General features: G+C 37.0%; 1 protein-coding gene across 7 annotated transcripts in view; it reads right to left on the bottom strand.

The window, feature by feature from the left end:
- The window catches only part of scn1laa (sodium channel, voltage-gated, type I-like, alpha), a 286,959-nt gene that overhangs the window by 57,610 nt on the left and 215,926 nt on the right, over window positions 1–13,423 (bottom strand). For all 7 annotated transcript variants that reach the window (XM_039757524.1, XM_039757526.1, XM_039757520.1 and 4 more), the window contains exons 19-20: window positions 6,778–6,932; window positions 1,039–1,212 (exon numbers count right to left, since the gene is read on the bottom strand). In XM_039757524.1, the coding sequence (XP_039613458.1) occupies window positions 1,039–1,212; window positions 6,778–6,932 (329 nt within the window). The remainder of the gene's footprint in view (window positions 1–1,038; window positions 1,213–6,777; window positions 6,933–13,423) is intronic.

The following is a 13,423-nucleotide window of genomic DNA, read 5'->3' as shown; positions in this document are numbered from 1 at the left end:
AATCAGTGTTTTTGGGAGGCTCAATCTGATCAGAACCATCTTCTTGTGGCAGGCATTCTCTGTAAACAGAAGTAACCGAGAATGTGGGCCCAACGTTTAATCTCCCTTACCATCTGTAACTGCACAAACTGACGGCAATTAGTGTGTAATGTGTTGTGTTGCTTGTCTGCAGTGGAGTATTGCTATTGTTGAGCATTTTTAATGAGACTGACATCTGTTCTTTAACAGTAGTTGGCGCTTATTAGAGCTGTTATGGTGGTGGTAGTGAATGCATTATTTTTCATCACGTCTTCAAACAACAGTTCAAAACTAGCAATGTACAGTATCAGCCACACTCTGAATAAGAGAGCCAATTCCTTTATAACATCCCTTATTCTACATTTCAGCTTGTAACAGCTTTTGCAGTGTGGAGGTTTTTACACAATACTCTGGTATTTCCCTGAAATTCTTTTAACCAGTTTAACCAGATTCTACTTTCCTGTTCCAGCTATTTTTGTGCAGAGTCCCTCACATGTTGACTTGCTGCTTAAAGGATTTATATTTGTCTCATTTTCTCCCATTGTTTGGGGCCTCTAAAGCACAGCTTTATAAGACTATATGAGGGGAACAATTGTGAAGCCCCAAATCCAATTTCAGATCTGATTAAATACTTGCACTGAAACAAGGTTTGGTTAATTAGTTTAGTCAAAAACAGATGTGGCAAGCCCTAATAATTATTCAAAGCAATTCGTCATTGTCAGGAAAAGAGGTTTCCATATACTGCAAATGAATCAAGTGATTTACATAATTCTTTTATTAGCATTTTTTTGTGCTTTTGCAATAATGCTCATTGGAAGCAATACATTCATCTGTAAAGATGGGGGACAAAGCTGGTCCTTTTTTTAAGAAAGAAAGTGGGGCATCCAGTTGCCAAGGCTCAAGTGAAACACATTTCTGAGACAGTGTCAAGAAGAAGCAAGCGGGCTGACAACAATTCAGATATACAGTAGTTTTAAGTCTTTTAACTTATATAAATAATATAAAAAATAAGATACCTACATCAACAATAAGAAAGTCCAGCCAGCACCAGGCATTGGTAAAATACCTCACAAAGCCATAGGCGACCCACTTCAGAAGCATTTCCAGGATAAAGATATAGGTAAACACTTTATCAGCGTATTCTAAAATAGTCTTGATAGTCTTCCTCTGTTCAATGTAAATGTCTTCAAATGCCTGTGTAAGACCATACTAGCAGTTAGAAATGGGAAATACAATGGTACAAAAAAACGTATAAATAAATAAGATTGTTTTAACATACATTTCTTAAGTATATTTTTCTTTCATATACAGTATGTTATAATAAAGAACAGACATTAACAGAGTTTAGAGACAGCTAGTCAGATTTACTACAAGAACAATAGGGGCACAGATTCTCAAATCGCAAACCTTGGCTTCCCCGTTGCTTTTGTCCCATTTCCAAATGACCATTTCTCTTGACAGTTTTGGAGAAAGTTGTGGTAACCCAGCTAGAGGCTTTATTGGAGCATAACAACATAATTGAGAAGTTTCAGTTGGGATTCCGAACATTTCACAGCATAGAATTGGCGCTGCTAAGAGTGGCAAATGGTCTGCAGTTGGCAAATAATTCTGGGAGGTGTGCAGTGCTAATTTTATTGGACTTGAGTGCTGCGTTATATATATATACTCGCGCATAAGTCAGGTCTTGAAACCTGAAAAACTGATCATAAAATCAGACCCCGACTTATATACGCCTATTGAAAAATACGACACTTAAGATTTATTTTTTTTTTTACATCTTCTTGCTTCCTCCAATCTCACATCAGTTTCTCAGACACGTTGAATTTTGTTGCAGCAGCGCAGTTACCAATTTCTTTCACCACTTCAATGGCTTTTAATTTAAAACCAGCTTCATATTTTGTTCTGATTGAACGCTCCATTGTAGATAAGGGATACTCTTATGATAAAGGTGTATGAGGGTGGGAGATACGCAAAACGGTGCAAACGTCGCTTCGGAATAGTCCGGGTATTACCGTGTGGTCACGTAGGCACAATACATAGAAAAAAAGGCAGTGTGCTTCGTGATTACTCTCTCACGTGGGCGTTAGCATAGCATAATCTCTTAGACCAATAGCGTGAGTTTTCCACATTTGACTTATACAACCAGCATTATACAGTAAAATCAAGCCCCGACTTATCCGCAGGAGAACTTACACGCGAGTATATATGGTAACTGGTTTGAGTGTTGGGTTGACATTGGGGTACTGCTCTTAAGTGGTTCGCGGATTACCTCAAAGGCAGGACGTTGTCTGTAGATGTTGGTAGTTCAACGTCTCCTACTGTTTCCATAACCTGTCTTAGGTCCAGTCCTCTTCTCATTATATATATTACCATTCTGCTCTGTACTAACGAAGTATAAAATTTCATTGTTATGTTTATGATACCCAAATTTACTTTCCATTGCAACGAGGTGAAACAGAGTTGGTGACAAAGCTTTTTAACTGCTTAGATGACATAAAACACTAGCTCTAAACGTTTTGCAGTTAAATGAGTCAAAAAACTGAAGTCATTCTATTTGGTCAACCTACTGTTACCTGAAACATTGCTAGCACATTGGGTCCACTTGTCCAGTATTTAAAGCCAAATGCTAAAAGTCTTGGGGTGTTTTGGATTCAGATTTTACATCTGACAAACAGATCAGTGGTGTGGTAAAAAGTAGCTTTTTCTTTCTGAGGGTAATTAACAAAGTCAAACAGTTTTTGTTGTTTAATAACTTACACAAGCTCATTCATGCTTCATTTGGATTATTGTAATGTCCTATGTGTTGGGGTATCCTGTACAACCCTGTTTCGCCTGCAGCTGTTAAAGAGTCTTGAACAGCAGCAAAAAAGGGAGTGCATCGCTTCAGTGTTGGTCTTTCTTCATTGGCTCCCTATTAGTTTATAGGGTGAATTTTAAGATTCTAGTGTTTGTTTTTAAAGCCTTAAATGGGTCAGCTCCACCATACTTAGCTGACCTTCTTGCTCCATATTCATCAGCCAGGCAGCTGAGGTTTTCGAATCAGCTACTGCTTACTGTCTCATGTGCACAGTTGAAGCTGAGGGGCAATCGTGACTTTGTGGTGGTTGGTCCTAATCTGTGGAACAGTTTGCCCCTCTCAATAAGGTCAGCTCCCACAATTTGTAAGTGTTTATTAAAAAAGCACTAATATAAGTGAAATTGGGTTAGGGTTATTGTTCATTTTATTCGTGTGCATGTGTGTATAAGTTATTTATGTTTGTATGCTGGTGTATGTTTGTTTATGTATGTAAAATATTTTCAATTTATACATATATGTATATAATTATTTAGCTTTATTTTGTTTCTTACTATTAGCTTTTATTCTATGTGCAGCAATTTGACCAACGTTCAGTTGTTTTAAATGGGCTACAAAGATAAATAAATAATATCCAAAAACTTTGACATTCCTTAAGTGTTTCTGCGAATATCTTTTCCTTACCAGTGTTTGCTGCTCCCCTTGTCAGAATGGTTCATGACTTGTATTTGCGTTTGAACCAAATGCTCTTAGTCTATGCCTCATTTCCCGCCACCATCCAAAGTCCCACAGTGTGCCCTTTAGCAGGGATGTCAGAAATCATTTCTGATGTAATCCAAGTTAATTATTATTGTTCCATTTAGGGATCCTTAATTAATTAAACATTATCAAATAATTGACAAAAACACTTTAGGCCTTATTTATAAAACGATTGTAAGGCAACATTTTTTGGCCAGAATTATCATATGTGCATTTCCTGGAAGATCAGATCATTCTGCAGAAACAGGCCCAGGCGAGGAGCCAACCGTGCACTTGACTTCAGGGCCTCGCAGGGCCCATTCATGCACACTTACTCATTCTGGGCCAATGCAGTGTCACTAATCAACTTGAGTGACCTGCCTTTTGGGGGTAGTTTAAATAGGATTGTGAATACTTACATAAAATATACAGGGCATATTGAAAATCTTAAAATATTCATAAAAATGTCCCCCTGAAAAACCTTGAGCTTTGGCACTGCTGAAATATTTTGTTCACATATTATTTAGAGACTGCATAAGAGATCACCACAGGATATTTTTCGGCCATTTAAGAATATTTTAAAATCCTAACCAAATGATAATTTATTTCAATCATTTACTTTAATTTTCTTTAAAGTTAGGGTGACTGGATGTCCGATTTCAGGTTATGTTTTCAGTCTGGCTGACCAGACATGTATTACGTCTCGTTTTGATGCCTAGTATCCTGGAATTGAACAAAATGCCCCATTTGTCCGGTTTTGTCCCATTTTTAGGTGGCTGGCGCACAAAGGGGGAAAAAGAATTTGATTTCATGTGCATTTTTTTTACAAAGGTCACGGTACTCCACGGGGGAATATTCCCCTTACCCTGGTGTTCAATTTTATTTGCTCCTAGCACACTTGCTGGATTAATGATCTGTGTCCCATTTTGGAACCATGACAATCTGGTCAGCCTATAAACAAATGTTCTGGTTTAGGACTTGGAAAAGTTGGTTACCTTATTTAAAGCACAAATGCCACTTAAATGCTTAGACTTCCATTGGAAAGACACACACCCATTAAATCATTAGTCAGAAAAACATGAAATGGTGACATATTGACTGAGCTATTATGAAACACAACGCCCTCTGATATGGTCTTTCAATTCAACAGCAGATTCACTTGCTAAATTCTAAACAGATAATATAAACATAAAGATATCCATTGTCCAGAGTATGAGGTCCGGCACATAAAAAAACGAGACGGTGCATGTAACTCTTTTTATATAACAAATTAAGAAAATTAACTACGAGCAAAATAGTTCCCTTCTGAGTTGAAACACAGCTGCATACGATACTTCCAACGTTCAAAGCAACTCTGCCGATCATTTTCTGAAAGGCTGTTGAGGATCTCTGTTGTTTTTACATTCACATCTTCCACGAACAAAAAATGGGTTCCATGGATCACCAACTTGTGCCATTCAAAAACACGTGCACGAGACATGCAATCTTCACCATACGCCTGAGTCAATAATTAATAATAATAATAACAATAATGCATTTTAATTATAGGGCACTTTACATTAGCAGTAAATCTCAAAGTTCTACATAAAAAGTTTAAACAAAGGCAAGGCAAGATAAAAACAGAGATAAAACAACAATGATTATAGCATTCTTGTTAATAAGCTTTCCTAAATAGAAAAGTCTTTATCTGTTTTATAAAACAGCGCACAATCTGCTGTGTTCTTAGGCCCTCTGGTAGGGCATTCCAGAGCTGTGGAGAAGCCAGTGCAAAGGCTCGGTCACCCATTGTATGAAATTTGGTCACAGGGAGGTGAAGGCGGTAGGTATTTGCAAAACGGAGGTTTCTTGCAGTGTATTGTAGTATAAGGAGTTCCTTCAGAGATTGTGGACCATTTCCATGGATACACTGGTGAGTAAACAAACAGAGTTTGTATTCAATACGGAGGTGAATAGGGAGCCAATGAAGTGACTGAAGGATTGGTGAAATGTGTTCATATTTCCACATCCTCATCAGGATTCTTGTGGCACTATTTTGAATTTGTTGGAGCTTTTGAAGGCTCTTGCTGGCGATCCCGATCAGGAGTGCATTACAATAATCCAGCTCGGATGACACAAAGGGATAAACTAGCTTTTCAGCGTCACAGTGGGAGAGGTAGGGACGGAGAATGGCTATGTTTCGGAGATGAAGGAGTGCAATTTTACAAAGGTGATGGACATGTGCATCAAATGACAGATGGGAGTCTAACTTGACACCCAGATTTATAACAGAATAATTGAACAGATTTCTTAAGTTTCACAAGACACTTGATGTTAACTTGTTGTTCCCTCTTCCACTCCGACATTTTCTGAACGAGAGTAAGAAAACGTCTATATTTGAGCAAGTGTCCACTCGTACTGAGTGAAGCGACCGAGTTCAGCCTTTTCTCAATGTGACAAGTTAGACCATGTTCTGGGTTAGTATCGTCTTTTTGTGTCAGACCTCATATTTCATAAAAACCTAATTTAAACAAAAATGACATTTTTCTGATCTTAAGTAGAATATTTTTAGGTTAGATAAATACAACAAAGGAAGTGGCTTAAATGTATGCCCTGAGCATGTAACCTCAAGGTCTGTTTATACTTGGCCTGTCCACACTGAACCGTTACGGTGCATGTGATGTAAAATTCTTTGGCAGCCATAGTGTGAGGACCCTAGTGCTGGCGACTGTGTGCCTCTAGAATTTTGTGACTGTCCTGTGAGCACTGACACCGCAAGCGCTAGATAAGAAAATGGACTAATTCGAGAAACAGTTCTGTGAAGGAATTCGTCTCTACCCACACCTGTACAATCCAACATTAAAAAAAATGGAGAGAGCCAAATGTACACGAATTCATGGCGAGCCAATGCGCAGGCCCTGGGCAAAGATGAAGGTTTGTGCAGGCAGAAATGGCAATATCTGTGAGATCGACATGTACGAGGCAAAGGAAAAAAACTGCAAGAGTGCAGTGTCAAGCACAGAATTCTTCTACTATAAACGGATCAGGTTGCTCATATTTTGTTCGTAACCCCATATGCAGCTATCTGCACCCCTATATAAATGGGCCTTAAGGTAGTCAAAGGATTTTAGGAACTTTGTTAGGCTTTCCATACATTCTGTCTAAACAGCAAAACACAGAACCAGATTACAGACTTTTTTATATTCCTCTTTCGCAACAAAATTCTGAACATGACATTCTGTTTTACTTACCAGGGCACCGCTGCTGAGAAGAATCATAAAAATAATGAATGTTTCAAACCAGTTGTGCTCTACTATTCTGAAGCATGTTTTCCTCAGGGTCCACCACATTTTCCATTTACCTTCTTCAATGTTCACTTGGCAACACTGAAACTTTCTCACACATCCTGGAAGTGAATGAATTGAACAGGTTGATTTAATGTGAAGGTATTTTATCCATCAGTAAAATGACAGCTACTTAAACAAGGTCTAAATTCAGATTGTTAAATTATCAGTAAATATGTGGGTAACTGTCAGATGCAGAATCATCTACGACACTCAGCTGTCAACACTTTTACCCCAAATTACAAGCCATCACTGCTTACCTGCAGCAGTTACCTTCATAGTCGCTCTTTAACAGACTCCCCTTAGTGTCAAAAAATGCATTTTTGTTCTATTCTGTGTGGCACTAACAGTTAATTCAATTTGTATTCTTTAGTTTGGTTGTAAGATTTCTTGCTCTGTAGAGCACCTTGTGGTGGTACACACCATTAAACGGTGTGGCATAAACTCCAATAATCTAATTAAAATCACTATTTTAGAGGAACAATGTATTAAAACTATAAAAACAGATCGCAGATTAAACAAAAAATATACACAGAGCGGTGCTAATAATAATAATTTAGTTCCTATTCCAAATAACAATAACGCACATAGTACTCATCTCTGCACCTCCGAAACATTAAATATGGCACTATTAAATGTCAGAGCTTTAACTAACAAAACGTTTTTATCAACGATCTTATTAGTGATAAAAAAATAGATCTTATTGCACTAAATGAAACATGGCTGAATTCAGATGCCGCGTCAGTTTTAATCGAATCTGCGCCTCCGGATTACAGTTTTACTCATTCAAACCGCCAGGGAAAAAGGGGGGGCGGATTGGCTAACATTTACTCGAGCCGATTAAAATGTAAAGATGTCAGTTTTGGTAAGTTCAAGTCCTTTGAGTATCTCGCCGTTGTTATTCATGGAGATTCTCAAGTTCTAATACTATCCGTGTATAGACCTCCTAAATATAACGTCGTTTTTGAGGAATTCTCTGACTTAATGTCAATTTTAATTACTAATTATGACACACTCCTAATAGTTGGCGACTTTAATTTTCATATAGATAATCAGTGTGATCTAAAAGTAAAAGAATTTATGAACCTCCTGGATTCTTTTGATTTGAGACAACTCATAAATCAGCCTACACATAAAGCAGGTCATACATTAGACTTAGTGATTACTAAAGGACTGAAAGTTGATATAAAACAGATCATTGATATTGGTCTATCAGACCATTTTCTTCTACTTTTTAATATAGAAATAATGATAAAAAACACTCATGAGAAGCATATTGTTAAAAACGCTTCTTTGATTCGCAGCAGCTTTAAAACTTACAAACATTTTAAGCAATCAGTCCGTTTATAGTGCCAGCTATAATAGCGAGGACAATGTAAATAGTAAGGTGGAAAGATTTAATTCTAAAGTGAGAGCTGCTGTTGACATAGTTGCACCTGAAAAGACAGTGAAAAAATCTTCTAGCATTGTATACCATGGAAGACCCAAAGAGTGTCTGATTTAAAGAGAACATGCCGTAGAGCTGAGCGTCAATGGAGGAAGAGTAAACTTACTATCCACCACGAAATATTAAAAGTCAAAATAACAGAATACAATAACACTGTCCGTCTTGAGAGACGCTGCTATTTCTCTAATATTATAAATAACAATGCTAGTAATCCTAGAGTCTTATTTTCAACAATTGATCACCTACTAAACCCAGGTAGCTCAAAGGAATGCCTCCTAAGTGCTTCCAGTGAAACCTGTGAGGCTGTCGCTGTATTTTTCAATCAAAAATTTAATGATATTAGAAATAACATATTATATCTCCCCAACACTAAGGATCCCCTAAACCCCAACATCCTGTTATAAACAAATTAAACTCTTTCACTAGGATAGATTTACCTGATTTACAAAAATAATATCTCAATTAAAACCCTCCACCTCGCCCTTGACCCGATACCAACAAGGTTTTTCAAAGAAGTATCAGGCGTGCTAATTGATAATGTTCTTGACATAGTAAATTCGTCACTAGATACTGGGGTCTTCCCAGACTGTCTTAAGACTGCTGTAGTTAAACCCCTACTTAAGAAACATAATCTTGACCCCTCAGCTCTTGAAAATTTTAGACCCATCTCTAACTTGCCCTTCTTAAGTAAAGTTCTAGAGAAGGCAGTCATTATGCAGTTAAATGACCACCTAAATAAACATGCTATTCTTGATAAATTTCAGTCAGGTTTTAGAACAAATCACAGCACAGAAACTGCACTCGTTAAAGTAGTAAATGACTTGCGGGTAAATGCAGACAGAGGCCATTTATCTGTTCTCATCCTCTTAGATCTGAGTGCTGCATTTGACACCATTGATCACAACATTCTTAGAAATCGCCTTAGTCAATGGGTGGGCCTCTCTGGCAGTGTCTTAAATTGGTTTGAATCCTACCTGACAGGGAGAAAATATTTTGTTAGTTGTGGGAATTACAACTCAAGACACATGATATCCAATATGGTGTTCCACAAGGCTCTATCCTGGGTCCGCTGTTATTCTCAATCTACATGCTTCCGTTAGGTCAGATTATCTCAGGGCACAACGTGAGCTACCACAGCTATGCTGATGACACACAGCTGTACTTATCAATAGCACCTGATGACCCTGATTCTATTGATTCACTAACACAATGTCTGACTAGTATCTCAGAATGGATGAATAGTAATTTTCTCAAGTTAAATAAAGAGAAAACTGAAATTTTAGTGATCAGCAATAATGGATACAATGAGGCTATTAGAAATAAACTGGATACATTAGGATTAAAAGTCAAGACGGAGGTAAAAAGCTTAGGGGTGATTGTTGACTGTAATCTGAATTTTAAATCACATATTAATCAGATCATTAGGACAGCATTTTTTCACTTAAGAAACATAAGTAAAGTTAGACCTCTTTTATCACTGAAAGATGCTGAGAAATTAGTTCACGCGTTTGTTTTCAGTCGACTAGATTACTGCAACGCACTCCTCTCAGGACTACCCAAAAAAGATATAAATCGTTTGCAACTAGTGCAGAATGCAGCTGCTAGAATCCTAACTAGGAAAAGAAAATCCGAACACATTTCTCCAGTTTTGATGTCACTACACTGGTTACCTGTGTCATTCAGAATTGACTTTAAAATTCTGCTTATGGTTTATAAAGCCTTGAATAATCTCGCCCCATCTTATATATATATTATTTAACAACATTATTGACATTTTAATGAAAGCAGGCCATTTATTAAAACTTTTCTTGTTAATTCTAAATCAAATGACACTGTTATCATTACTACCTAATGTTTTGAAAATAAATAAAGGTTTGAAGGCTCCCACTGTACCACTTGATAAGTTACCACATCAGAGGTTGGGCATCAAACTAAAAGAAGTTAGCGTTTAGGACGTTGTGTGTAGATGGATGCAAAATTGGTCAGACACAGGAAAGCAGGGGGTTATGGTGTGAGGAACCTTATTAGAATTGGGTAATGTTAAGAGAGTTGTGAATCGTTATGGATGGGCTTGGACAGCATACAGGCTTGGGCAGATAATAATAAATAATAATACATTTTAATTATAGAGAGTTGTGGCAACTGAATTTTAATGTATGGAAATGTAAAGTATTACATGTAGGAAGTAAAAATGTTAGGTTTGAACACTCAATGGGAGATCTGAAAATCGAGACAACACCTTATGAGAAGGTTTTAGGAGTCGTAGTGGACTTGACACTATCAACTGCCAGACAGTGTTCAGAAGGCATTAAGAAGGCTAACAGAATGTCAGGTTATATAGCGCCTTGATGTGTAGAGTACAAGTCACAGGAGGTTCTGCTCAACCTTTATAACACACTGGTGAGGCCTCATCTGGTGTCCTGTGTGCAGTTTTGGTCTCCAGGCTACAAAAAGGTCATAACACCACAAGAAAAGGTCCAGATAAGAGCGACTAGGCTGATTCAGGGCTACAGGGTATGAGTTATGAGAAAAGTTTTAAAAAGCAGAGCCTTTACAGTTTAAGCAAAAGAAGATTAAGAGGTGACATGACTGAAGTGTTTAATATTATGAAAGGAATTAGGCCAGTAGATCGAGACGGTGACTTTAAAATGAGTTCATCAAGAACACGGGGAAACAGTTGGAAACTTGATAGGGTAAAATTCACAGAAACATAATTAAGTTTTTCTTCATACAGACACATGTTATAAATAAGCAAGTATAGGGTGGTCCAGATATAATTATGCAATTTTCATTACACTATAACTTATTAAGTTTATTACATAGAAAATCACCTGAAAAATCCCGAACCATCAAGAAGTGTGAGAACTGACAACATGTAAAATCATCTTCGCACCGAACTGGAATTGTCCACACGTAAACCAAAGTCATGCAGACGATCTGGATCTGCATAATTAGTTCTGGACCACCCTGTAGTGTGGTAGACAGTATGACTTTAGGGACCTTCAAAACTCAATTTGATGTTATTTGGGAGGAATTAAGTGGATGGGACTGGTGAGCTTTGTTGAGCTGAATGGCCTTTTCTTGTTGTGATGTTCTGATATACTCCTCTCAACTATACTATTGGTTTTTCATTTTGTGCATAGACAGACCTCATTGTAATGAGATGTTCTCAGATATTTCTGTAAATTTACCTTTAACCAACTTCTATTTTATCATGTCTTCTTGTGGAAAAAATTATTTTACTCTCTATTTGTAATTTTCCGTCTATCTGTCATCCATACATTTATGGTACTCACTTAATCCAAGTTTAGCATTGCGGGAGGTCAGAGTCACATTTCTATAATGTTTCCTCTTAACATCTGTTTGTAGCAGTTAATTGGGAAGTTAAAATGTAAATTTAGTGTTCATCAGTCACAATGACTGAAGCAAACCCTAACAAAACAGAAATTCTCGTCACCCAATGCCATGCTGAGAACGGCGCCCATATGAATGCACTGCACAGCCCCCCTGCTGGCAGCTGCCGAGAGTGGATTCTACAATCAAATAAAATAAAAATAAAAAGAGGAATAACCTTGGAGGTCAATCATCAACCTGAACGTGGATAGTAGACGTCATGTAGTATATGTGTACCAAATTTCAGGTCAATAGGTGATTTAAAATCCTGTACAGACAAACGAACAGCCACGGTAGCATGTTATATAAAGATATTGAAATCTAAGTACTGTACAGTATAACTGTGGAGTCTAGATTTTGATTTTGATTTCATACTTAAGTCTTTTTGTATTTTAAAATTCAGTTTATTTTTGTATAGCGCTCTTCGCTGAGTGCAGGCACAGAGTGCTGTGACAAATTCTCAGATAAAATGAAAGTTTATATTTTACAAATGACTATATACAGAAATTGTACACTTAATACAGATTTGTTTAAATGCACAGAAAACAAATTACAAACTGATTAACATAAATGGAAACCAACAATAACTGCCCATTAATTAATATCAAACTATTGCCAGTTGACAAAGGAGAAAACAAAAACTGTTGTTTTTCTTATGATCCAACAAATGTGTTTCCTTTCATAATGCAAAGATATACAACACAGCATTTTAAGTGACTCCATTGTGCATCAGTCATACTCAGCTGGCAACCCTCTTTGTAGTTATGTAGCAACAAACACCATTTGTCTATGTTTTAAAACCAACTAAGTCAAATTCAGAGCCATGAGGGCCAGGACCTAAACTGGAATAATGGAGACACACTAAGGAACCAATCCTGAGCTAAGAGCCAGTCTATCAAAGGATAGTGCGACTCACACACTCATTTATACTCTGATAGTTCAGAGAACCTAAATCAGCTAACCTTAACCTTCACAACGTGAGAGGGAACTGAAGAACCTAGCAAAAAACCCATCAGACAAAAGAAGAACATGCTACATCCATACAACTGCTGGCTGGGTTAAGAACCAAACCAAGGTTCCTAAGGTTGTGGGGTTTTGCTAAACGTTGTTGTACCACTCTGCCACCTTACGTAAATAAATGTGTGGTTATAATGTCACAAATGAGATCAGCAGACACTCTTACGGAAAATAAATTCCCAGAAACCCATTAAGAAGCAGAGTCTCTAAGGTGCATGCCTGCTCTCACTCGAATGAGAGGGCCATCTCTAAATCAAAGTCAAAGTGAACTTTATTGTCATCTCAACCATATACAAGTATACAGATAGACAAAATTGCGAAGCTCAGGGTCCACAGTGTAACAAAATAAAGTGCAAATAATAAATTAAAAATAGAATTAAAATTTTAAATTAAAACTCAAACAAGACAAGACAAAGAAGTAGCAGCAGTATTGACATGTAGTTAGTAATATGAACATTGATGCAATGTATGGTATTTGCAATCTAGATACATAAATATAATAATATAGATATGTAATATAATGAATAAATAATAAATAATAGATTTAGATAATACACACATTTTCAGTGTATGATAATAGTTGTTTAAGACATGTGTAAACAATGACAGGTCAGAATGTTTCACAGCAGAAGGATATCAAGAGTGTCAAAATACTTAAAGGTCAGTATGAGACTTTCAGTTCTTTTCTACATGCAC

This window comes from Polypterus senegalus, chromosome 6, assembly GCF_016835505.1.
Source record: "Polypterus senegalus isolate Bchr_013 chromosome 6, ASM1683550v1, whole genome shotgun sequence".
Taxonomy (NCBI): domain Eukaryota; kingdom Metazoa; phylum Chordata; class Cladistia; order Polypteriformes; family Polypteridae; genus Polypterus; species Polypterus senegalus.
Note: the sequence above shows the minus strand (reverse complement) of the source record. Positions and strands in the feature narration are given on the sequence as shown.